The sequence below is a fragment of the Perissodus microlepis genome, chromosome 1, assembly GCF_051167445.1.
Source record: "Perissodus microlepis isolate ML-2025 ecotype Zambia chromosome 1, ASM5116744v1, whole genome shotgun sequence".
Classification (NCBI taxonomy): Eukaryota; Metazoa; Chordata; class Actinopteri; order Cichliformes; family Cichlidae; genus Perissodus; species Perissodus microlepis.
Window position 1 is genome coordinate 26,081,845 of NC_140461.1, and position 26,471 is coordinate 26,108,315.

Below are 26,471 nucleotides of genomic sequence, written 5' to 3' on the forward strand. Positions count from 1 at the left end.
TGATGCATTTTCCTAGATGATTCATATCTGTGTGACCGACTTCTTGAGGCCCTTAGGGCTTCAAAAAGAAACTACAATCACTTTCACTGACAGGCAGCTTATCTCCAAGCAAACAAAAGTGGGGCTTTCAACACACATATCTTGTCTTTTTTTAAGTTACACATTCAACCCTATTTTTAACAAAAAAAAGTCAAGGCATTGTGTAAAATGTAAACAAAAAACAGAATCAAGTGACTATTTTATTATTTTAAGTCCATATTTCACTGAAAATAGTACAAAGATAATGTATCAAGTGTTGAGAATTAGAGATGTGCCATTATTGTGGTTGTTGTTTTGGGGGGGGGGGGGGGGGGGGTTGTTTGTTTGTTTTTTTGTTAACAAGCCAATATTGGTAAATGGTAAATGGCCTGCATTTGTATAGCGCTTTTCTAGTCCTTCTTTGCTGATCTATCTGTATCGGAATTTATAAAACCTGATAAATAAAAAAAAAATTGATAAAAAGTAAAGTAGAGATGAGGAAAAACACCCTTCAACAAAGTTATGAGTGTTGACATTGCTTAGTTTATCCACCAGAGGGCAGTCAGCAACATCCCTGCTGGCAACACTGTTCCACAAATACAACAACAGGCTAATCTGAGAAGAGGAAATGAGCAAAGTATATATATAACTACTGTAATAAATGTTAGAGAAATCTGTTACTACTAAACAATTTCCAAATCTCCTATTTCGCAAAAAGCTGAAGATGATTTTTTTAAATTAAGGTGCCAAAATACAATTATCTACTTGCATTCCTGAACAGAAAAAATATGATTACGTGTTATGTTTGATTAATTTCTGACTTCTCTGAGGAGTCCAGTGTGGCCACTCAAATTTGGCAATAAAAACTGTTTTGTCAGTAACAGTTTGTTACTGAATTCAAATTATTATATGCCTGAAAAATAACAAGTACATTTTAACAGTTTCTACACAACTGTTAAATTCTTACATTTGTTAACTTTGTCATGCTACGAGATTTATTAGTAGTAGTAGTAGTAGTAGTAGTATTCTCTAAGCAGAAGAATGATCTTGCAGTTGGGTTTCACCGAACAATTCAAAAGAGAGCATCTAGAATCATGTGGTGGAGCATTAGTGCATTAGGCATTGAAAGCATGTGAAGGCACCATCAATGCTTCACTTTCTGCTTGTATTTGGTAGTGGGAGATGTGCTCAATGGACATGTCTGTAATCTGTAGGCGTCACATGTTAAAATCATTAGAGGAATTATAAAAGAAGAAGACATAGGAGCCAAAATGTCAAAAATGAAAACAATGAATATTTGTTTCCACATTTTAAATGTTCTCTCTTAAATGTTCTATTTCAATTAGTAATATTATTAATAATATGAACAATAATTTAATTGACAATATTGTAATTAACTGGAAAGCTTTGCAAATCATTGCCACTGGTTTTGCATTTTGCACATCACAGTAAAAGGATTTTATTTTTCCGTTTCTATATAGGAGAAAGAAAAAAAACAAGATGGAGTTTATTCCAAGTTTTGATGCCATTTGTCTCTTTGACACAAATCAGAAAGTAAAATTGTATATAATGGATGACATGGAGGCTGTAAACTTGTTATCCCATATTTTCAGAGCGCACATGGAGCGTATAAATAGACTCTTCCGACTGAGACACAATAGGGAGGCAGGTTCGGACATTTCTGCATGCTGGTCACAGCTGCACACTGCCTGGGACACAAACTCCAAATTTTCATTCATTCATACAGCTGTTCCATGAAGTGCTATTAAATAACTGTCAGGAAAATCTATGTCAATCAAAGCAGTAACTTCACAAGTTAGATCTACCAGGCCTTGCTTCAAGAACACAAGTGTGCAGGTCAAAGCACAGCTGGTTGTGTTATCAAAGAATACGACTGCACGAGTTTTGGTGGCACCATAGGTAAATGAGGGCAGGAGGAGGCGGAAGCACTCCCATACTGAGAGATCGAGGGATGAGGGAACGTATTTCTGGTGGTGGCACAGGGGGAAAGGGTTTAAATGATGAACAGCAGATATTCTAAGAGAGCAAATCTGATTTCTCACAATTATCTCTGCAAGCCTGACAGGCACCGGGGGTGGCAGAGGAACAATGAACTACAGAACGCTGATTGGGTTATTTGTCCCATCTCATTCATGGCTGAGGGATTGTGAAGTGCCTCTCTGCAGGTGTAGTGCATGCTACAAACACCGTACAGTAAGCAAAATTCCTGTTAGCCAAACACTGCCACTCACATTCATTGATGTTTAAAATGAAGGGTCTAAGTAAGCACACATTAGCCGTTATTTTCAAATCCTTGATGTAGTTTTTAGCTTCCCAACATTTTCTGGCCTTCTTTCATATAATGTGTCTTGTTTTGTGACAGGTCTGTGTAATCCACACAGATTGTGGGTCTGTGTCATCTTGATCAATTAAGCAAGGCCTACCCTGAATACAGTTAGGTCTGTAACTGTTTGGTACACCGCCACAGTAGATTTTTCAATCAAAAAATCGAGGTAAAGTGCAGCCTTTCAGCTTTCAATCAACTTTTATTAAGTTTTTATACATTGCTTTCATTTTCAGAGGCTCAAAAGCAACTGAACAAAAGACAATAATCCTCAAATATAAGGATTTGTATCAATACTTGGATGAAAATCCTTTGCAGTGAATTACTACATGAAGTCTAGAACACATGGGCATCCCCAAATGTCTCACTTGAGATGTTCTGCTAGGCCTGCACAGTTGCAGTTACCTTCAGGTGCTGCTTGTTCGTGAGTGTTTTTGTCATCAGGTTTGTCTTTGCTAACTGTAAAGCATGTTCTTTTAAGTTGGGATCAGGTGACAGACAATGACGATTTTTTTTCCTCCTGCAGTATGTTTCAGGTGATTATCCATCTGCACTGTGAAGCACTGATCAGTTTTACAGCATTAGGAAATGTGAGCAGAGGGTAAAGGCCTGTGCACGCCACAGTTCATCCCGCTAGTTCTATCAGCAGTTACATCAATAAACACTAGTGACTTGATTCCACCAGCAGCCATACACGCCCATGCAATAAAAAGTGCCTTAGTTATTTGATAGATAATGTGGCATGGTTCTTGTATCATTTTTTTCCATTTCATTGGGAATGAAATAACAAGGAAACAGGACTCACCTGACCTTTAAACTGCTAGTCAGGCAAGTGTCTAATTTTTTTGTGCCTCTAAAAATGGATTTGTTACCTTAAAAGTTAACGTAATGCTTTGCTAAACCCCTAAATTAAAGCAGAAAGTCTGAATGTTATTCACTTTGTTTGATTCAAAGCACACTGTGGAGGTACAGTGGCAGAACTACAAAAAATGTGTCAGCCCAAAAACTAACCAACCAAATTATACGACACTCTCTTATGGCCCACGTTGCTCAAAGACTTTTGGTATTGAGGCTCACCATGAACACTGGCATGGTTTAAATGGATACCTGCATTTGACTGCTACTATCAGTAACAGGCTCTTCATTTAACAAAAAGCACAAAAACCTCAAGTGGAACAGACGACTGCTCTGAAAGTTTTTTGGTACAAGAACAAAATCCAGAATTACACGTAATGTCAACACTAAGCTATTACACAGATTCACAAGGCTGTTTCATCAAAATGATGCATCATTACAGAAAACAAAACTGTTACTTAATACTGTTGTATTCAATTCTTAAACACAACAATTACTCCAGTTACAAACAGCACAGCAGTGTGCGATGTAAACAAAGTTCTCTCAAACTCGAACTTTTTGCATATATCTTAATGTCGCACAATAATCAATCCCCAATTTATAAAATATTTCTGTATTTTAATACAGCATCACATTGAGCTTGGCACCAAATAAAGACTGATACAGTCGATACAACATGACAAGATTAGCGTAAAATGTTGACGCTTCTTAGAGAAGGATGTGTTGAAGCTGCAGCACACTGACAGCTCCTACAAAAAAAAAAAAAACATTTTTAGATTGAATCAGTTTCCAAATTTTTTTTGTTTTTTTTTTTGCAAAAACAGATATACAGCATGATGTCTGCCTTACCTTTATATGCCATTTGGTGCTACATGGCACTTACCAGTTCCAGTTAAAGCTGTTGAGTTTGTTTGGTTTCTTTTAGGAAGTTTGCTCTTAGGTGAAGATGAAGGGTTTTTTGTTTTTTGAAATGGTCTTTTTTCAGCTCTTTTTTTGGCTGCTTTCTTTTTTTCCCCACTGCCAATTGTTTTGTTTTTTTTATTTTGGGAAACGGGGGAGGGATTTTTTTTTTTTTTTTTTTGGCAGCATGTTTTAGACCATTTCAATTCTTTATTTTTTTTGTACAATCCAAAGTAAAGCAAAGAACTTAGAAGCCAAGCTTTCATACAAATCACTTAAACTCATTCATAAAATATTTACACACAAGCGTTTAAACCAGTCAACCTAACACTATTCTGCAAAAGCTACTGTCATTGGTTTAAATTATAACACAGCTTTTTTTATTTTTAGGAACTCAAAAAAATGTGTCTTTCAGTGATCAGCTGTCATATGTCCCAACAAACTAATTGTATTCTGTGAACCCAAATAAGAAAGAAAAAACTGTCTACATTAAGAGCAATAAAAAAAAATCAGCACTGTTGCATCTGGTATACACAATGAAATTCATTAAACTTGTACATGGTTTTTCTGCCAGTTACAGCAATTCTAGGGGAAAAAAACACATCTAGCCAAAGTGAAATGTGTCTTGCTGATTTATAAGCAAGCATTGAAATCTTCTCTAAAGGTCCACTTGTCCTCCACACCAGTGTAACCAGAGGAAGAAAAGAAAACAAACAAACAAAAAAACATCTGAGTGAGCCTCATCTACGCCAGGGGCGAGGCTCGTTGTCGTCTTCTTCCTCATCGTCGTCCGCCAACAGCGCATCATCGCTTAGAGACTCTTCTGGGTACTAATAGGACAGAAGAAAAGAAACTGAGATTACTACACGTGCTTAAAAAGTGCAGAAAACTCCACAACACATCTGTTTCTTTCTAAAAAGGTCCTAAGACAAACTAAATTCTCCATCTGAGAGTAATCAAGGTATGAGGGGCTGTGCGAAATTCACTGACCAGCACAGATCAGTGTGATCAGCCACAATATTAAAACCACAAACAGATAAAGTGAATCAACAACGATCATCTAGTGAAAATGCAATACTCTGATGGGAAACCCTGGGCAGTCAGAAGCGTGACATCTACAACAACATTTTTTCATCCCCAGAAACGTCCAAAATGATGTCAGCTGGGCCGAGGAGTGTTGGTATGGACTGGAAGTCCTGATCCACAAATTGCCATTGCCATTGAATCTATTGCCAATGTAGCCCAGTGCCATGATGGGTTAAGTATGGGAGAGAGTAGGGGTGATGGGATGCAATATGAAGCAGCTGGTTTTAATATTTTGGCTGATCAGTACAATCCTAGTACAGTTCCTGCATTGATGTGTAAGAGCTCCCCCTTGTGGATGTTAAATACAAGAAACATATTTGATAAGTTTTACTGAGATGAGCACATCTAAAAACGTCCTCACTAAAGAAAATATTTCCAAGTGGATTTAATAGCAGCATGAGGAAGAAATAAGTCTAATGCTCTCCTCGTGACTCACGTGTCAGAAAATCCCCCACACTGAATCAACAGTGCCAACACTAAGGCAAGGTGAGAAACATCCACAAACCTCATCTTCCTCTGGTTCTGCTTCGTCAGCATCCGCAGTAGTGAGAGTGGTGACAGGCTTATGCCAAGCCAGGCGCAAAGTCTGGTTATTAAATTTCACTCCGTGAAGAGCCGCCTGCAGGTGGACAACATAAAGCAGACAGAGGGGGGGCAGGTGTCAACATCAGGCTTAGCTGCTGGTCTTTGTGCCTTATCCTTGCTAATCCAAGGACGAGCCATAATGCAGAAAAAAATGAAAGAGACATTTCACTGTTTGAATGTTAAAGTGCATCACCTGCTCTGCTTCCGCTCTCGTCTTGTACGTGATGACCGCGGACAGGTTACCCTCATCAATCCGGCAATCTTCAATTTCTCCAAATTGCTACAGGATTGGGAAAGCAAAGCATTTTGGTCATTGAACAAACGAATACATCACAACAGTGAGGAAAATGTTCCTAACAAACCAGCAACGTGGCCTGCTGTTAACCTACAGTTGGTTTAAAATGCAGAGGAACCAGTGTAGACAGTGTTAAGCCCACTGGAAATTATGAATATGGAATATTTTTTACACCTTATATAACACAGCTATAGACTAAACAGTGTCAATATTTTTAATATCTTCTCTTAAATGTATAGGAAAATAAGATGATTATCTTTAGATGAGCACTGTATGCTCATCAAACGTAAAACTAACATCCTGTCATTTTACACTGTTACACAGCACAGCGGCTGCTATCAAATGTCTGTTTTTTCCGTTTTAGGTTGACTTACAGCAAAGTGTGGTAGCAAATCTATGCGGTCTGTGTCGTTGAAACCAGAAATTTTCAGCGCTCTTGGTCGATGATCCACGACTGCGTGCAGCGGCACACCTCTTCCTCGCCCCCTAGAGCCCCTTCCCCGAGCCCTGACGGCACCGCGGCCCCGAGGATGGACACCCCGGCCTCGCCCTGGTGACAGCAGCCCCCGTTTAGCTGCCTGAAAGAAAACAATCAGAGCAAATCAGAACACAGCTGGAGTGGAGATTTTGTTTCATCATTTGAAATTCCAAGAACAAGTCTGCCCTCAAGTGGCTACATTTTTATACATGGTTTCAAGCTTGCCCTCTTTCTTTTTTTTAATTCAATACCTCAATTTGCAGCTGGGTATATTTGATCTTCAACAGGGCTGTGTCCTCTCCAGCCTGAGTCTTCTTATACAGATCCAGCTGTGCATCCAGCAGTTCTTTCTGTGCCTGTGAGTGAAAGCAGATTTAATAAAAAATAAATGCTGGCCATCAACTAGAATTTTAAATTAAATCAGAAAACAAGCAAATATATCAAGTGTAGGAGAATCTAACAGCAACAGCAAGTTACAACCATTTTCTGTGATATACTAGAAGAAAAAGGAGAGAAAAAACTCAATCACTGAAATCAAGATCAAATCAATAATAATCCATCAGGTTCTTATCAGTTGGCTTTTGTTTGACCATATCGGTGTATTTCTTCTTTTAGGTAACACTACCTGGGCCTTGCTTTTTGCTATCCGCAGTGGGTTGCTGTTGCTTGAGATTAATTTTATCTCCTCTTGCAGTTTGGTGATGCTCTTGGTTAACATGTCCAAAGTTTCCATGATCTTGGCTTTATCCTCTGCCTTCATTGATTTGTTCTTCTCAAGTTTGGATATCAGGAGCTGCAGCAGACATAAGCAGAGAAGTACAAGTTTAACATTTGCTGATGTCTCCATATTTGAATAATTACACTTGAGGTGAAAATAAATGTTAAAAAAAACCCATAATAATCTTACTCAAATCATCCAAATCTATGCAAATTAACACTGAGCAACAGAAGCCTTTATTCCTTCTGCATCTTACCTTTTGTGTTTCAATGTGCTTCTCCAATATTTCCTGCTTCTTCTTCCTCACATCTTGCTGCAGTTTTAGAGCTTCCTGTGTAATTAAAAATGGGGATTGAATGCAGTTTTTTTGCTCGACTTATAAATCACTGCCCCTCCAAATTTCCATCCATTTCTCACCTGTTTCTTCTTCAAAGCTTCCTCTGAGGTCCTTTGTGCTGTCTTCAGGACAGCAGGATTGTACACAGTCTTTGTGAGTCCCATGGATGTTGAACACACCTGAAACTGAGAGAAAACAATTACATTTGCAAGAGAAGGAGAACATTTTAAAAGGGACGCAAAGACTTCTGAACACAGAGTGGAGACTTACTTTTTCAATTGGAGCTGCTGGTTTTGTACAGAAGCCTAGACGATCCTTCACTGACAGCTTAGTGGGATTCTGCACAAAAGGGGTGTGGGGAGGGGGTCAAAAAGGGGGGAAATGTTTATACAGACCTTGGGCAAATTTTGACAAGTACACGCAACAAAACACATCCTCAGCAAGACCGCCTACACACACCTGTGAGGCTGCGCTGGATTCCTGACCGGGCCCTGAATTCTGGGGCAGCATGGGTCCCAGACGGTCTTTGACAGACTGCTTCAGGGAAGTGGCTGGAGGCTGCTGAAAAACAAAGACGGTGTACAATTGTGAAATGGAAGGCATTTTAACGGATAAATAGGCTGTCCCTCTTCCAGATTTGCCTCCGCTGCATTAATTTTTTTAGACAGCAAAACAAGTTCTTTGTGCTGTACGTGCAGAAATGACAGGTACTACAGCCGCCGAGTTTTCTACATTGCAAAAAGAGAGCCAAGAGAAGACAATGTGACACAGTGTCTAGTTCTTGCAAATTATCAAAACATACCCTTAAAGCAGGAAATACATTTCACACCTTAAAAGATTAACATTGGCTGTGAATTTATGGCAGTGTTCTTGTTTAAGCTGATGAAGTTAGAGGAACTTGTATTACTGTGAATCTGTAATCACAATGAATCCACTGGTTTGCAAGTGCCTCCTATTTTAAAGAAAATTAGAGGAAAAGCAGTTGCTTGTGTAAAGATAACAGTCTGCAAAAGCCTGTTATGAGAGACGGCTGACTTTAACAGTGGCTACCTGTGGCTGTAACTGCTGCTGTAACTGAGACTGGCCCTGGGCATCGTTTCCATCCTCACGAAACCAGTGTACCCTGATGAAACGGTTGTTGAGAACCGCCTCAGTGCTTTGCATGGCCCGCTTTGCCTCATCAGGAGAGGAAAACTGTATCAGTGCCCCCTCAGGGTCACTCTGGTAGGCCACCTGTAAAAACATTTAAAACCATTTTTAAAACAGACAGAGGACAACACATTACAATCTGAAAACCACGGTCACTCAAGGGGATAACAATGTGTGTGTGATGAGCTGTGGTCAGCTAAGTCACTCGCAAACATCAGCTTCACTCATGACACAGATTTATCTTCAGCTTTAGCTGAACTTACAGAAATATAGCAGCTTAAAGCCAATATCTGGATATTTGCCTTAACAGTAGCACGTAGACATGATCAAAGTCAGTTTTCTTGCAGACAAACCTGATAACACAACGAGGGGCTTTATCGGACTCTGAAATTTTAACTCTTTACATCTTGAAAGCCCTACTAGGCTTTCAAGATGTAGTGAGTGGTTTCCATTATACTTCAGGCCTCCTTATAAAACAAAATAATTCGGTGTGCATTAGAAGTTAGCGAGGGTAGTTTCTGCCTATGCTGCTTCCAGGAAACGTCTTGATTGATATATACTGAGGTGTCAAAACTTGTCGTTAAGGGTAGAGGGGAAGCTATCAAAAGTCATCTTTATGAGATAAAGAGTTAAATCAACATTATTTGATTCCTAAACGGACACAAGAGCAGTTACATGGTGTTAGTTCCACCTGATCATCCCAAGAGTCATTATGTTTACCATTCACTGTCCAATCCTTCAAAGCCTAAAACTACATCAATGTATTTTGTAAGAGTACGCAGTTGTTTTTGAAGATACCTTAGCAGTCAATCTCTTATTTTGACATGTGATATCTTTATTGATATTGCCAGTCAGATTTATGTTGGACCAGAGCTGTTGCAAATCATGTTACTCAAATAGCTTTATGGCATAATTTTATATTTTATTTCTAAAAGACAACCTAGAAGATTAATCTAAACCACTAGACAAACGTGTGACTCTTTAACCTTTTAATACCAGATCCATGCATGCATACTGTTCACACATCAATCACCAACTGAACAGCATATATGATTGCGCTATACTGTGGTTACACGTGTTAATAACCAACGATGATCAAAGACGGGACATCCATATCCGGGAACTGACCTGCAGGTTGACGATGGTTCCAAACTTGCTGAAATGCTCGTTGAGTTTGCTGATGTTGTTGAGCTCGGGGGGAATTTGCCGAACAAGCAGCTTGGAGTTAGGAGGGAACTGAGCCCTTTTGTGGCAGCTCTGGTGGTTAGGTTTGTTAAAGTTGATTCTGAGCAGAGAGGAGAAAATTAACCAATTCACATGTGTCAAATTATACCCCTCTTTACATGTGCTGTTGTTACATACTATAGAAAAAATACAAACCAAAACAAAGTGTTTCTTACTTGTCAAACCAAGGTTTCTTGGTGGGCAGCCCTCCATCATGAGAGGGAGCGGGTCTCTTCCTCGAATCAGATTCCATGACAATTCTCATACTGTTGTTGGGAATCTTGTCTGCTGGAACAAATACTGATAGGTTAATTTCTGAGACCAACACATGTGGCTCATAAAAGGAGAATACAAGTCTAGAGAAACACTTCTGATTGCAGTAGATGAAATGCATATATAACTGAGGACAGTCTTTTCAAAGTTCAAATGGTTTAAAATACCTCTGTGTGGCTGATCGACCTCCCCCATAGTGAGACCAATCAGGTTGGGTCTCTGGGCATTGACCCGGTGACGATAGATCTGCCTGGAAGTATTGGTGATGCTGGGGGCCTCGGGATTGTACACATCTGTGTCATAGTGATCTGATCAGCAGAGAGAGGATCATTTAGCTCATAAAATACTGGGGTAAAGTACAGCAACCAATTTATGAATCTAAAATTATATAGACTACATAAGAGATTAGAGACATTACCAGAGTTGAAGAGTGGCCTTGAGAGTGGTGGAAGCGAGGAGCGCATCCCAGAGGTGACAATGGTGGGAACGGAGCTGGTGATGGAATTGGGAGGACCATCCATGCCTGCTGGTTGCAGTGGAGGAAGAGGAGGAGGGGGGCCTGTGCCAGATAAAGCAAGAGTTAACATCTTAGATAGCCTTTTTCTGTAGCGATATATCACTTTGTAGTTTTAAGCATAAAGAATTTATTTCATGACTTAAAAAAGTCCCTAAACTTTAAAATTGCTTTAATGCTAATTCAACCTATTAGTACTTTTTAAAACCTTGAATCAAAGTGTCAGCAAAAAAAAAGGAAATACAACAATTATTATCTGAATCTCTACCTGCAACAGGTGGGAGGCTAGGTGGAAGGGCACCTGGAGGGGGCACAGGTGGACGAAGGTTCACAGGTGGTGGGTTCATGAGAGGCGGTGGTGGTGGGAGGCCTGGAGGTGGTGGTGGCTCCACACCTGGAATTGGTGGAGGTTGGAAGGGCAACATACTGGGCAAATTGACATCCTCCACTACAACGGGATCACTTCCGTGATCGAAAGGACACAGATCCCCCTGCATGCAGAATCCCTTTTCTGCAAAAGGAAACAGAGCTTTGTAGAACAAGCAAATATACAACGTCCAAGAACAAAACAGAACACATTTAATATCTTTTTTTTATATATATATATATTTAATATCAGCTGTCCTTACCGTCATAGTCACGGCATCGATTTCTCTGTTGAGGGGGAGGCCCCCTGTTGAAAGGGACCCGATCCATAGGGTGCTCGGGACGGAAGTCTGACCAGCTCTCTGTGGTGTTGTTGCTATGATGATGTGTGGGAGCAATGACTGTAATAGTGCTGCTCAGTGTTGGCACAGGGAAGTGTGAAGTGGTTGCAGTGGAGACAAGAGCAGCTGGGGTATATCCATCACCACTCTCTGACCTGTCCCCTCGTTCATGATCATACTTCAACTTTCCAGAGTCTCGTTCTAGAGAGAAAAGAAAGGCCACATGGCTTTAAATCACTAACACATATACTAAAGTGACAAATCAGACCTGTGCATCAGGTACACAGTTTTTAGTTTGATCCTTTTTCTCTTTAACTGCTCAGCACTGGTAGATCATCATATACAGTGAACTATTCAGGAAATCCTATTGAATTCTTAAGATTAGGTAAATTCATGCCAGAGGAAATACACACCTATACCAAAAAAATACATCTCCAGGAAAAATAAGATGTTCTAAGATCTGTAATGAAGTTGGCATGTTCGCACATTAAAAAGAAAAATACTGATATTTTTACAACCTGAGTTAATCAAGTTCTTACCTCGACTCCTGCTTCTCGACCGAGTTCTGCTGAGGGACCGGCTCCTGGTGCGATCTCGATCCCTGTCTCTATCCCTGTCTCTGTCACGGTCTCGGATACGGTCTTTGCTCCAGCTCCTGCTTCGGCTACGACTACGACTGTAACTGCGGCTGCGGCCTCTTCTGCGATTGTAGCGTTCACGGTAAGAGTCCCTTCTCGGCGGGTTGCGATCATAATCCCTCTTCCTGGAGCGATCGTCTCGCTTGCGGTCATCTCCTCTCCTGAAAATATATATTTTTTTAAAAACAATGAGTGAAAAACACATGTTGACATTGTTTTTGTTTTGTTTTTTCTAAATGAGAACAGGCAAATGCACACACCTGCTGTCTCTGCCGTAGCGAGAACTTGATTGTGGGGGGCTGTGATTCAGGCGTCGCAAAAATTTCTTGTCTCGTTCGTCTTCACGATTTGCCTGAACAAAAAAAGGTGCCTATTTAAACTGGTTGCTCATACTGTTTAGCAAGTGTGCATTTAAATGATGTTAATAATCTTTGGGTACTCAGGCTGTTTGAAATTCTTGACATTAAAAGAAGATAACCTCATCTTTCTTCTGCTCTTCTTTCTCAACTTTGATCACAGAGGGTGGCTGCTCAAGCTGTGGGAGGTAGCTTTTGTTGTTAACGGCTTCAAACAGCTTATCCACAAATGGCTGGGTTTCTGGAAAGAAAAAAAAAGTCATAGAATAATATTTTAAACCAGAGTCAAATAACATTCAGGATCACATGATAAAAGTAATGGGGCTTGGAAAATAAAGCTTTAATAATTACCTTTCTGAAGAAATACATCCAGCTGGTCTATACAAAGGGCTTTAAGTTCCTTTTCACTTTTGTCCTTCTTCACCAACGCAACAACATACTTGGCGAGCGCAGAAGGGTCTGCATCACAGCTGCAATCGTTAAGAAAGAAATTCATATAACACATGAAAAAGATTTCCTTTTAAAACCAGACAATTTGTCTGTGACAATACGTGTTGGGTGGACACAGTCATTTATGAAAGCTGCAAAATGCAGGTGAGTTAACTAACTGTATCCACTGAATTTACAATACACCACAAAAGCAGGCAGTAGCTTTGCTGTTGTTGGTAGGAAATGTTATTGGTTCTGGCTCATTTAAAGCTTAAATAACATAAATAAATAACTGGCTCAGTTAGTACTTTGTTTAGCTTTTCTTGTAAGTGATACCAGAAATTAAGAGTTAACAATATATTATTTGCAACTCTGTGCTGCCTTGATTTATTACATTTCCTTATCGTTCTTTATAAAGCTGCTTGGTTATGTGACGTGCATTTTTAATGTTGCTGAATCAAGTTTGGGGACACAGTGTGACAGTTTTGTTATTTAATATGGTTATTTCTAGGCTGGCTGTACTGAGAAAAGCAGTTATATAATTATATATTTGACCAGTGGTATTTTGCACATGCAGCAGAGTTTAAGCAAAAGGGACTTAGTACTGTTTCGTATATTAAGGACACTTTTTCGTAGACTAAGAATGTTCTAATCATGTCTGTTAAATTATAGGACATGGTTAACCACCATATTATCACCACATTATTACCATGTAACAGCTTTTCCTCTCCCTTACCCTTTTAAAGGCGCAAAACATTATGTTTACTCGGAGTACATTTTAATTTGGCAACTTTTTTCGCAACCAAAATGAATTTTTACTTCAGTAAAATGTCAAAGCAACGGGACCTTTACTGGAGCAAAATTTATTCTTTCAAGCCCCCATTCATTTAGGTAGTTTGTGTAACTCCGATTAAACTAAATTTACTAGAGCCTTTTGGCTAATGGCTAACCATACTTACATGGGCTCGAGGGTTTCAGACAGCCATGTTTTCAAGGCATCGAGGTTTTCAATGATCATCTTAGATCCAAAGGAGCCTTCCCTCGACCACCGCCACAGTTAAAGCTAATCGGGGCTGATGCTGTTTATCTGTGTAAAAGCACAGCTGACATTAGCTGGTGAAACTAGCAGCTTCAGTGGACAGACTGTGATGCTAAACGTGACGTTAGCTTGACTGCCGCGTTAACGCAGCGTAACGTTGGCTGGGCTAGCACACGTCTTTCCAGGCCCCGAGCGTGCTGCACAATCCCGCCACCCTTCTGCTGTGTTTATTATCGAAACGCCGGTGGTGGAGGGAGGTCTGTTGCCTCTTAACGCTGAAGCTGCTAACTCTGAAGTTTACAAGCGATTTCAGTTCGATGAATTAAATAGCATCCGCGCTTAAATTGCTATTTCGTCCCCTCTCACTAGTGGTTACTATGCCATGAATACTATTTACTTCCGGTTGAATTCTCGTTGGAAAAATTCTCGAAAAATCGCGAGAGGGCAATTCTGAGAGCAGTGTCCGTCGACGTAGAAAGTGCGAAATTTCTGCTCATTTAACCGCTGTGTTTTGTTTTCAGTGTGTCCCAAACGAAAGAAATATGCAATTTATTATTATTATTCCAAGCTCAACTTCCTTGCCTGTGGTTCACTTTCACAACATAGACAATAACAAGTTTCCACTTACTTCACTCTGCACCTCCCCACCCCTGCATATTTATATTGCACATGTGGTCCACTAGACTCGTGGGTAGGTGCTGTGTCCCTTCACTCTCTTCTCCTCCTCCATGCCCTACTGTGTGTGTGGAGTGATGGGGGTGTGTTTGTGCTTCGTCCTTCTGCTCCTGCTTTTTCCACACAACGTCCCAACATTGTTTGACTACAAGCACCTACACCTGTCCCCTACAATATTCCTACACATTTTTCCCTTCAGTACAGGAAGGCTAGACTCTTTGACAAAGTAAAACCTCCTAATTAGAGTCTGACAGTCAGTTTGAAAATGAGGAGGAGACTGGCCATAAGATGGCTGTAACACAGTTGCTAACAAGGGAAGAAATGTGGATAAAAATGGTGAACCGGAATGCCCTCCTTCCCCGAGCATCGAGGCACACCACATTGCTCCCAGTGTTGCACAACCAGGGCCAAGACAAATAGCGTTTAGCTTTGTGCAAGACATCACGTCTGATTTTGTGCTCTTCATCTTTGATGCCATACAGAAATTAATCCACATCAGTAAATATATGCTGATCTAAGTTATCTTCCAGATTCTAGATCTTAGATGGACGGGAACACACAGTATACAGGCATCAGATCCAAGACTGTGCAACATATTTAGCAAAACATGTCCCTCATGACATAGCTACACACAAATAGGTTGTTTAATGGACCTGAGTGGTAGATTGACAGGAAGCTGGTTAGTTTATTTTCAGTTCACTTCAACGAAGTAAACATTAATCAGGATCAAAAACCTTGCTTACTTGTTCAAGATTAACATGATTGTTTCCAGGTCATTTACTTTTTTTGTTTTGTTTTGGGAAGGGGGGGGGGGGTTTCTCTGCCTGTCCCGTTTGGTTCTTTTGCCATCAGAATTGTTGCCTGAAGGCCAAGAAAGATGCTCAACAGATTTACTATGCCAAGTGGACCATCCCAGCCTTGCCGTATTGGTCCATTTGATTGACCTTTGTTATTTATTCGATTTGATTTTCAGTTGTTACATACGGGACAGACATGACTGGGGGAAAGGAGAGGGAGAAAGAAAGAGAGGGAGGGAGGGAGGGAAAGAAAAAAGGTGTGGGGGCAAAAAATACACACACACACACATATATATATATATATATATATATATATATACATATATATATATATATATATATATATATATATACACATATATACGTAAGATTGACAGAGCACAGTGTGCTTTGAGGTAGCAGCCAAGAAAGGTGTAGTTTGTGTCTGTGAACACCGTGTGTACACCTGTGAGCATGAGCGCGCTTGTATTCAAAAGGTTTCATCATGTAACGACCTGCCAGAGGGAGTGGGGAGCCATAGCCCCGTCCCACAGGGCATGAAGCAGGTATGGATGAGATCCAGACTCCAGACATCCAGAGACCCCCAGAGTGCAAGAGTCCAAGGAAGACCAATGGAGGGGAAACCGTGAAAGAGCTGAGGAGAGCCCCAGACAAGGGGTCCAGGTCATTTACTAACAATAAGAAATTCTAGATTTCAATCAAAGCATTCATTTTAATCTGTTATTCAAAATCAGTATTTCTAAATCTATTAGCTCATGCCGGGGCTTGTTTCACAAAGCTGCAAACCTTAGCTGATTAGCTTAGATTTATAAGAAATAATCTTAAATGATACAATAACATGGTTTATAGTCTAATACTCTACTCAGCTGGAAAAGATCCGCTACACTGTAAAAGGTTCGGCTCAGAAATTATATGACATATGGCAACCTTTTCTTACTTACTTTGAAAGTTTAAATCTGGATACTATTGCTTAATGTGTGTGTGTGTGTGTGTGTGGGGGGGGGGGGGGGGGGTGTTTTGTTTTTTCCTTGCTGTCATTCATTTATTTTATTTACTTTTTATCTGTAATTCAATTTTATCTTATTTTTTCCTTCTTCTCTGGCTGATTAAAAAGCTTGCAAATACTAGTGGATTAACCATCACAGAAACAAATGATTTTGGCCAGTATTTTTAATTTAGGGCAGCTGTTTGGTTGGTGGTGGTCTAATACATTTATAAAAAACTAAACATGTGTGCAAACATGAATACTTGGGTGTAGTATATAGAGTCATGTGAAGAGTCTAGTTATTAGTCATATCAGTCATTCAATGCAAACATGCAGCTTTTACATGTTCTTTACAAACTGCAGTGAAAAAGCTCAGTTTAATCATTTGTTCTGTTTCTATAAATTAAAAGATAAAACTCTGAAGTGTCTGTATATTAAAATATTGCCCAAAACAACAACACTGTTTATTGTAATAAATCATTTTATTGTTTCCCAGTTTCACTGGAACAACAAAACAAAAAAAAAAAAAAAATACAGAGGCAAAAAAGCAGATAAAAATTAAAGTGTTTTTTCTTCATTGCCAACCAGTGAGATTCTTCACGCTGACGCACGCAAACAACTTGCCTCTCTCTTTTCCAACAAACTGTACTGTAACATACCTTTTTCCATCTCGAAAACAAACAAAAGCAACAAATGCCAACAATAAAACATATGCGAGTGAGGACTTTCTCACAAATAGCAAACAAACCAAAAAGTCTAACCACATCCTTTGATCCAAACCCCTGAAAACTTAGGCAGTGGATTGATTAATGGAAAATGTGCACTTACATTTATTGCTTGTAGCTCATGAGATAATTCAACTAGTTGCCATGGTTTTGTTTGTTTTGTTTTTTTAAAAAAAAAAAAAAAAAAAAGGTAATCTCTTTTAAACCATTTCTTGTCAGTACTTCAGAGATATACAGTACACAGATTAAAGTCATGTAATGCCTTTTTGGTATATGAATGCACTTATTCACTAGAAATTAAAGCAAAAAAATAAAATAATCAAATAAAAAAAAATAATGATGCTAGTTTTAAAGGGAAAGAAATTAACAAAATTTGGTTCGTAACACAGTCTTTGAGTAAAGCTTGTTATAAACAGCTACGCTAACTTAGCTAAGCTAAGTACATTCACAGCTGCCCTAGCTCAAACTCAGAGGAAACAGAATGTCTACATGCATTAATATTTGTGATCACATTATATGCATACATGCACAATAGTGTAAGAGGCTACAGTCAGAGTATGTAAAGATTTTCATTGAGATCAGTTTCATTTTTCCATATTTAATTGAATCACGGAAGTAGTTACAATCAAAAAACAAAACAAAAAAAGAGGATTTCCAGTCCAAATGTTATTCTTACAGCTTATATTTGTCCTGGATTTGTGTCCTAGTCGCTAATGAACACATTTCATTCCTGAGTAAAACCTCATTCTCAGCTCAGAATCTAAAATATAGGAGTGGAGAGTGTGTCTAAAAGCAGAGTGTTTAAAAACTTCCAACAGTACAGCGGATTTCACGGAGAAGAGAGTGCGTCCACTTCCCGGTCGATGAACTGCAGGTGGATGGGGGCACTGGGGCAAAGCAGGCCGTGGGTTTTGGCTTTGATGTCAGCAGTGAGAGGAGAAAGGCAGATGTGGAACTTCTGAATGAGCTGCACAGCGAGCAAAAAGACAAAGAACAGACATCAAAGTTAGCTTAATTTAGTAGTCACATTATCCATGAGCACACTTTTATGTAGAACCATAAAAATAAGAGAATAATCATTTAAAAAAATAAATAAATAAAAAAAAACAGGGAATATGAGGTGTGTGATATAGAGAAGTGAAGGATGAATCATCTTTCGACAAACTCCTCAGTAGATCTGAGGAAGCGGAGGTCAGACTGAATGATAATGCATTTTTTGTGCTCAATGATGATTCAAATTTTCCAGGAGTGTCTTGACAAAGCTTTGCATTATTCTGATTTTGCATCAGTAATTACTATTTGTGTTCATACTGTCTCAAGACACTTGGAAAATACAATATGGAGCAACGGTATGATACATTAATATTTGTAGTTTAGTTTCATTTCCCCCTGTGCTCTTGTCACAGCACGAGCCTGAGAGCAAGAGAGAAATGCTAAAGACAGCTGGGGTTCTGTAGGTTTAAATAAATTACTTGTAAGATGTTTTTAGGATTATATAAAATGGCATTTAAGATATTTTCCATCCATATTGTACTTACCAATTAAATTAACATTATTTTACAAAAATATATATTTTTATTATTAAAGAAGACAATACACATGCTCACATAGGTGTGTTCAGCTAACGTGATGAGGTTTCATTAGTGGTTATGGGGTCTTTGTTTTGTTATTGGTTGGAGTACACATCTTTTCCCACTCAAAAAAATTTAAAGAAAACGCTGAGGCCCGTCAGATTTTAGAGTCTTTGAAATCTTATTGTATTCCAGACTTTTTAAAACCTTTTTGAGAACCCTGGACATTTTTAAATGAAAGTGTAGCACCACAAGCAGAGTAATCTCTTACCCTTATGAGAGCTAAATGCATCTCCAACTCTGCAATTCTCCTCCCAATGCAGCTCCTGATGCCATAGCCAAAGGGAATGGAGCCAAAGTTGTCAACACGATCTGTGGTATCTTTCCGTATCCAGCGAGCTGGTTGAAAGTCTAAAGGCTCCGAAAAGTTCTCTTCTTCCAGAGATGTGGAGTAGTGGCACAGGGCCAGCTGAGTCTATTAAAAAAAAGAGAGCGAGAGAGAAAGGGGAAGAATGTTGGTTGTGTAATGAAAACAGCTGGGCTATTGTACATGGGTCCATACATGAGGGAGGAACAGAGAAATGCCTGAGTAATAGTGTATCATGTTACATCTGGTTTGACTATAATGTTTTAGCCAATTCTTATTGTCACACTTTCTTGTGCCCGTGTCTGCTGTGGAAATGTGACCATCACACTTACTCCTTTGGGGATGAAATATCCACCAACTACCAAGTCATCCTGGGTGATCCGTCCATTGCCTGGAAGAACTGGAAAGAGCCTGATCACAGTGTGGGACATACAAAGACTGTTATTCACACAAAGACTGAAAAGATTGCTATAATACCAATATACACCAAAGTCTTGATCTAGGATAAACATAATACATACTGACCTGAGAGTCTCTTTGACCAGCCCTCTGATGAGCGGCAGGTTAGAGACGTCCTCAGCTGTGGTGACTGCTCCGGGTTCCAGAGTCTTTTTAATTTCTGTGTGGATTTGATGCTGTACATGAGGGTGTCGTGCTAACAGGTAGCAGGCCCATGACAGGGTAAAGGATGTCTAGAACAGAAAATGGTCAATTTAAATTTAAAAAATATGCTTACACATTGAGCATTTCATGAATATTGTGCTAGTGTTTTTATATTTGTGACTATATTGTTTCTTTCCTCGATGCTCTGCAGCAGAGTTGACTGCAGTGCAAGCTGATATAAGAGTTTCTATAATGTTGCGTAAGTGCCGAGAAGCAGCAAGGGAATCTGAGGGAGAAGCGGCCCAATTCCAAATGCTGGGCAAATGATCAAGGTCCCTCCACCAGCTGTGCTCCCAACAATTCTCCCATGTCTTACACCACTCACCCATCTGATCCATTCTTATCCCACTGTACCTTGATTAAATGACCTTAGTTGGCTTTGGCAAGGCATTTCAAACAATTACAGCAAGAAAAATGAAAACGTGACTGAGATTATTACCATATTGCACAAACAGAAATCCAATCCAAACAAGTTTAGCCTTGTACAACTTTTAACATTTCCATTGTGTTCTTGGCAAATCCTTCTGTTCATCTCACTTCACAATGGGCTCCTTCTGCTAATGCATTCCAGACTTCTTACATTTTTGCTGTCCATATTAGCAATGCAACTTGATTTTTTTCCTCCAGTTCATCCTTTATTGCCAAATCACTCCAATTACTCATGAGTTATCTGATCAGTTGGCCCGACTTCCTGTTTCCGACTTATATCCACTGACATTTTATTTCAGTGAGCTGGGCGGTTGACCAAATGATATGAAAATGTCATGCGTCACTTTTCCTAAATTTACATCTTTTCATTTGTTTAATGAGGGTCTTCCTTGTTGATCCAGCCCACTCCTTCTCCATCCACCCCCAGTGCATTTTTGACCTCAGCCCTGGTTTTGCCATAACTCTAAAGGCCAATCTAAGGTTAGTGTCTCCCTGTGGACCAACTAATATACCCTCCTTATATACCCTGCCATTCTTTTTCACTGTTGTTCCTTCCCACTGCTCTTGCATTCTCCCCTCCCTCTCCATTAGCACCCTCTTTCCATGCAACCAACATGCTCTTAATCAGCCCCAGCTGGCACAGACACTGGCAACTCCTCAGATGCAGCCTGAGAGGAATCATATGACAAAGGCTCCTCCAAGCAAAGTTTTCAAAAGGCTGAGGCCTCTCCCCCTTCCATTCCCTCCATCTTCCCCTTATTTTCCAACATCCATCTCACACCCTGATCCCTTGTCTTCCTCAGTATTATGCCATCCACCCCATCACCCCCCCTTACTCCCACCCAGCCCCTTATTCTCCCCCTGGTCTCACCTCTGCCCACTCTGTGCTATAACTCTGGCTGTGGCTAATGTGACTTGACAGCTCTTGTGTGTACCAACTAAAGGCAAAATGCACCATGGGGTCAGGTAATGGCTGAGCTTAGTGCACCCCCTACCAGGACATGCCTGATTCAACAAGTTCACCAAAACACACACACACCCTTTTATCCCGTGGCCCCAAGCTCCACACAAAATACTCTACCCTGTTATTCTTATTAATATGACAGGACCCCAAACAAATTAGGCAATAACTAGGAACATGTGCACGAGGCGCGCATACAGTTGCAAATGCATGTACACCAACACTACTACAGCGAGGTAGAAAATCAGTGTAAAATGCCTCCTTCCTGTGTCCCAATTTCTGTATTCTTTAGCCTGCCAATAAAAGATTCATGTTACCCCCCCACAGTGGTCCGTGGATGACATTAAACCCACAGCCTTAATTATTTGCAAGTGCATACAAAAAGTTTGAATGTTGAAACATGAACACAGATGTCTGCCTTAGTTATTTAAAAAAAAAAAAAAAAAAAAAAAAAGACAAAAGGCCCCCTGTGCTGACTGAACAGACAGAGACAAATGACAAGAAACTAAATCTGAGTGAGAACGAGTTTGTCAGTGGGAAACTGTAACCCCCCCGATACACTACTCTGACCTGACGCTGGCACAGCTTCACACGCATGGACATGGCGCCAGAAACCCAACCTTTGAAACTCAACACTGACTCTGACACTCACACACACACACACACACACAGATGCAAACACACACAAATGTGCAACTCTTCACATACATCGAACCCTTCTCTGCACAATGTTTATCACAACACACACGCACCGTGTCGACCCCAGCCAGCAGCATCTCCGTTACGTTAGCGTAGATCTCCTCGACGCTCATCTCCCTGGTAATGAGCATGTGTGTGAGCAGTCCCCCCTTCACCTCCTCTCCCCGCTCCAGCTGGGCCTTGATCTCCGAGAGCCTCTTATTGACGTGAACAATGCCTGGGATTAACGAGGGGTAGAGAAGGTGATATGAATGGGGGAAAAAAATGCGGGTCGTCGTGAAGGAAGGTAGTGAAGGGAAAGCAAGAGAAAAAGGAGTAGGTTATGTAAGAGATGGACCTGCATACTCTCACTATCCAATGGTACAGCAGTGGAGATTTAAATGCAAATCAACATCAACATTCCCTTCTATTGAGCACTACCGGTTTCAAGCTCTACTACTTGGCGTTTTAATGAAAGCATTAGCCAAATAGGAAAGCTAAAAAAAAAAACTAGATCTTTCTAAAAGTTCTGGCATCAAGGCAGAACTTGATTAACAGCCTTTGTGGTCACTCTAAAAAGAAATTGAAGTCTTAGACAAGAGTACCACAAGTCTTAGCATAAATTAGGCCTGGATATACTTAGGAAATCTCTCCTTCCTGTGTTCCAGTTAGGGCTGCCACGATTAGTCGACTAGTCACGATTAAGTCGACTATCAAAATCGTCGACGACTAATTTAATAGTCGACGCGTCGTTTGAAGCTTTGTAAGATCCCAAAAGACGCAGGAATAAGTAGTAGGATTTAAGAGTGTAATAACGTACTGAAACAGAAGATGGCAGCACTGCATGTACAAGGATGCCAGCTGCCGTTAAACCCCGAAGAAGAAGAAGCTGTGTCCCAGAATTCATAGCGAGGTCCAGCTCAGTTTCCAACAATGGCGGCAGCTAGTTAGTTTTAATATTTCTCTTATTACTCTTTCTGGGTCACAAAATAAACATTTAACATATTTTCAGGCGAGAATGTAGCTGTGTAAACCTCAAATATCTGCTGAGTTTATCAAGACACCACATATTTTCAAAAGCGCTCCGACGTTTTCGGAGACGTCTGTTACCCACTAGCTAGATAGCTAGCCGGGGTTTAACGCTCACTAGAGCCGTGAGAACACCGGACTCCCGGCAAATCGTTTTCAAACCCACCGCTGTCTTTCGCTACTCAGGTTAAACATGATGTATAAGTCACTTAAATAACTTAAATATGTTATTGTTTGGCTTTTTTCCAGTATTTTATTTGTTCCTGAGTAAATCGTTTCGGCTGAGATTAAAGTTATAGTTTTTACACAGCTGAATAAACATCAAGCAGACAGCTGATTATTAGAAGTGTGAGATGCTCAAGAATATACTCTGGAGTCCTGTTATATTTTAGATAGCAAGGAGCAGACGCCTGAGTTTAAGCTTCACTGAAACAATCTGCAAATTTCATTAAAATGTAATAAACTGTCATCTTGTCTTTATTTTTAGTTAGCACATACCTTAAACACTTAAAGCTGTAAGCTAATGATAGTTATATGAGAGCAGATGCTGCTGGTGCAATAAGCTGTACGTTTTACGTCCAATGGATGCATGATCTGATTAGTCGACTAATCACAAAAATAATCGGTGACTAGTCGACTATCAAAAATAATCGTTTGTGGCAGCCCTAGTTCCAGTATCCTTTTTATGTAGTAAGAAATTACTGGGTTACCATCTTCTGGACTAAAACACTGTCCCGGCAGTTCAGCAGAGCATACAAGTATGAAACTAAACTGTGTCTTCTTTACTCACTGAATTTGAAAAGACCATCCCAGGACAGACAGAACTCCTCCCATGGTTTGGGGATAATGGGTCGGAGCCACTTGGGGATCGCTCCAGCATACATGGTCATCTTGAAGGAGCTGAACATGAGGTTCAGTGCAGCGATGTAGTCCTGGGTTTTCTGGGGAATATTATTTTCCAAACATCCTAGTCTGCATTCGTACAAAATAGCGGCCACACCTGTAAAAACGAAGGTACGAGAGAGGAAATTTTACCAATCTAAGATGTTTAACACTGGCATCCATCAGTGGCTTTGACTTTTTAGTACAGGGCCACTTTAATAACTTTCTATGGAAAATTGGTGACTAAATTTTAGAGAAGTGAATAACGTGGTTGATAAATTTCTCCCTTGGTTACCTCTTCATAGCAGTTTTTCTGTTATTTCAGTTTGTCTCATTGATTTTCTTTCCTGCCATCTACGCTTCACCTGCATTGAGCCACTTATAAATCCTTTTTGACCAACTGGTATTTGCTTCACAGCCAATAATCTACAAACTTGGTACCAACCTTCCATGGCATATTTAAAGAAGAGGTCATTCACATTGAGAACAGTTGCTCTATCCGGCTGCTGGGTGCGCAGACTGTACACCCTCTGGATGAGGTCGTCCACCACGCCGTTTACATCATCAGAGAAGACTGCGACATCACGGGGTCGCATGATGAGCTGCCTGAGCACGCTCCGCATCTTCAGCCAGTCTTCTCCCTCACTGGGAAACAAGATACAAAATGATAGTTAAAATTCCCTTGTATTCACTTATTTGAGTCATTCAGAGACATATGGAAAAACTGCAAGTTCTGATGCTTTTTGGATGCTAAAGTGGACTACTGAGTAGTAAATGGAAGTGTGAAATGATTCTGGACATTTAGGAGATACATTAAGGGACGGGTAATGGAAATCTAATCAACACATCTGCTCAGATCAAGGTATTATTTCCTGAGGTTGCCAAAACTCATGGTTTGAACACTGAAGGGGACTCACGCTGAGATGAGCCCAGTGGCCCGTCCTCTCATGTCTCTGTACTCCTTCCAGGAATCCATGTTAGCCCTCTGAGGGGCCACCCCCTCTGCCCTCAGCACCTGAGCCACCATGTCACGATCTGCAATGGAGACCACCAGCTGGGGCCCAAAACGAGACTTGAAGATCTTTCCATACTTCTTCCGGTGCTCCATCTAGAAAGCAACAGTGACAATCAGGATTTCTAGAGATATTTGTAAATTATTTTACTAATAAATTTCAGCACTGAATTTATTTTACTGCTCTCCTGTCATAACGTAATGATAACTACTTCTTATTTATTGTTCTGATTATTTTGAAGACCTTTTTTGTATAATAATGTTAATGTGTAACATTCAAATAATAAAAAAAATAAAACCAAGTTGCAGATGCTATTGAAGAAGACTGCCAGTGTTCACATCAACTTAAAAAATGTTTTAATGATCTAAATTTAGAAACGATTACGTAACCTCGAGCATATTTCACTACCAACAATTAACCTAGAAAGATGACACTTAATTAAGCTTTCATTTATGCTGCCGCGGTTGTGCAGTTTGCGGAGGTATTCTGCCCACGGACATGCTCCCCTGAACTCCAAAATCACAGCTGCACGGCGCTGGACGTGGAGGACGCGGTGCCTCGGTGGATTGGTTGATAAGATTCTGTTTAACTTAAGCTCTTTGTGAGTTAAAACTATCCCATCACTTTTCTCTGGGTCCGGCCGATGGACCGACCGGTCGTGCCACACATTTTTTCAGACTGCCCCCATTTGCGGGCAGGCTGTCTCTTACGGTAGACGGACAGTCTGAAGCTGACCACGGACTGCCAATGGAATGCCAGCGCGCGTCCACTCGCGACCACGACTGAACCATAATTTACCCCCGATTATTTCAAACAAATGGGGGGCAAATTATTTTTGGCAGTAAACGGGGGCGGGTTAGCTCATCACATCTCAGTAGGACGATTACAAAACTCTCGCCTTGTACCGGAAGGTCGACCAGTGTCCGGACTCCTGGTGCGCTACATTGCCATTTTACGCATAGGTGACAAATTTGGCTGAGCACTGAGAATACGAGGCCAAGACATTTTTTATTTATTTTTTAACCTATGAAAAAAAAGAACAAAATGAAGCATAAGATTGAGCACCATTACCTGAATTTCATGGATTCTGCCAAACCCGTCCTTCCAAAAGAACTCGATCAAGTTGGACAGGGTGTTCGGTCCGGGCATGTCGTTCAGGGTCTTGATTTGAGTTTTCTCGCTGACCTCCTCCGGTTTGATCATCCTGTTGGGCATGGTCTCTTCTTCTGTTGCAGAGATCCCCAAAGCCTCGCTGGCTGCTGACTTGTGTAAGGAACGCACAACGTAGAACAGCTGCTTATTCAACTGGTCGCTCTGAAAGTTCTTCCAGCATATCTTCGTGAAATTTTTGAAGACTACCATTGTTGAGATGCTTTTTTCCGCCTTTGCGTGACCGAGAACTATGTGTGATAAAAACCTTTTGCAAAGTCTTTTTTTGTAACTTCACATCTGCAGAAAATGTACGCTCTTGGCTCGTGCAAACACAACACTCCCTGTGTGGTAGTGAAATGTTAGACAAGGACAGTATCGTGGATCGCTTTTAAATAGTTGCTTGTACAACCTCAGAAGAAGAGGATTGGACGATCGCCTCAAAAGAAGGGAGGGATAACTCTTTATTCGGAAATGGGCGCAGTACAACGTGCTAAAAGTTCGTTACATCACACCAATCAATCATCCTCTGTGACTGCGCACACCGCCTTCCCTCCGAGCGCAAGGGTGTGCGCGTCACTCAGCCCCCCACACACACACGC

The 26,471-nt window shown here is 40.5% G+C and overlaps 2 protein-coding genes across 5 annotated transcripts; both read right to left on the minus strand.

Moving 5' to 3' along the window:
* Nucleotides 1–3,667: 3,667 nt before the first annotated feature.
* rbm26 (RNA binding motif protein 26) lies at nt 3,668–14,367 on the minus strand. 4 transcript variants are annotated; one of them, XM_084931525.1, is made up of 22 exons: nt 13,866–14,367; nt 12,829–12,947; nt 12,600–12,718; nt 12,382–12,473; nt 12,023–12,282; nt 11,406–11,684; nt 11,045–11,287; nt 10,681–10,821; nt 10,430–10,570; nt 10,166–10,274; nt 9,894–10,050; nt 8,667–8,849; nt 8,076–8,174; nt 7,887–7,955; nt 7,697–7,801; nt 7,536–7,610; nt 7,187–7,354; nt 6,813–6,917; nt 6,458–6,661; nt 5,982–6,068; nt 5,709–5,822; nt 3,668–4,947 (listed from the first exon to the last, which is right to left on the minus strand). In XM_084931525.1, exons 1-22 carry the CDS (start codon nt 13,922–13,924, stop codon nt 4,858–4,860), a joined length of 3,018 nt encoding a protein of 1,005 aa, XP_084787651.1. In that variant the 5' UTR covers nt 13,925–14,367; the 3' UTR covers nt 3,668–4,857. The 4 variants fall into 4 exon arrangements, with proteins under 4 accessions (XP_084787651.1, XP_084786109.1, XP_084786838.1 ...); XM_084929983.1 differs by having other exon boundaries at nt 8,076–8,177; XM_084930712.1 differs by having other exon boundaries at nt 10,166–10,277.
* A 2,498-nt stretch (nt 14,368–16,865) lies between these two features.
* Nucleotides 16,866–26,248, minus strand: cyp27c1 (cytochrome P450, family 27, subfamily C, polypeptide 1). The gene is made up of 9 exons (XM_084932586.1): nt 25,792–26,248; nt 24,625–24,815; nt 24,153–24,352; nt 23,616–23,825; nt 21,871–22,034; nt 19,591–19,757; nt 19,398–19,476; nt 18,970–19,173; nt 16,866–18,094 (listed from the first exon to the last, which is right to left on the minus strand). Exons 1-9 carry the CDS (start codon nt 26,080–26,082, stop codon nt 17,957–17,959), a joined length of 1,644 nt encoding a protein of 547 aa, XP_084788712.1. The 5' UTR covers nt 26,083–26,248; the 3' UTR covers nt 16,866–17,956.
* Between the last annotated feature and the right edge of the window lie 223 nt (nt 26,249–26,471).

Coding starts and splice junctions, on each gene's coding strand:
- rbm26 (XM_084929366.1), bottom strand. CDS start 13,924: ATGATCATTGAAAACCTCGATGCCTTGAAAACATGGCTGTCTGAAACC. Junction 11,685..12,022: donor GTCGAGAAGCAGGAGTCGAG/GTAAGAACTTGA, acceptor TTTTCTCTCTAG/AACGAGACTCTGGAAAGTTG. Junction 6,662..6,812: donor ATACCCAGCTGCAAATTGAG/GTATTGAATTAA, acceptor GTTTTCTTTCAG/GCAGCTAAACGGGGGCTGCT.
- cyp27c1 (XM_084932586.1), bottom strand. CDS start 26,082: ATGGTAGTCTTCAAAAATTTCACGAAGATATGCTGGAAGAACTTTCAG. Junction 24,353..24,624: donor GCCACTGGGCTCATCTCAGC/GTGAGTCCCCTT, acceptor CTTGTTTCCCAG/TGAGGGAGAAGACTGGCTGA. Junction 19,477..19,590: donor CTGGTCAAAGAGACTCTCAG/GTCAGTATGTAT, acceptor CACTGTGATCAG/GCTCTTTCCAGTTCTTCCAG.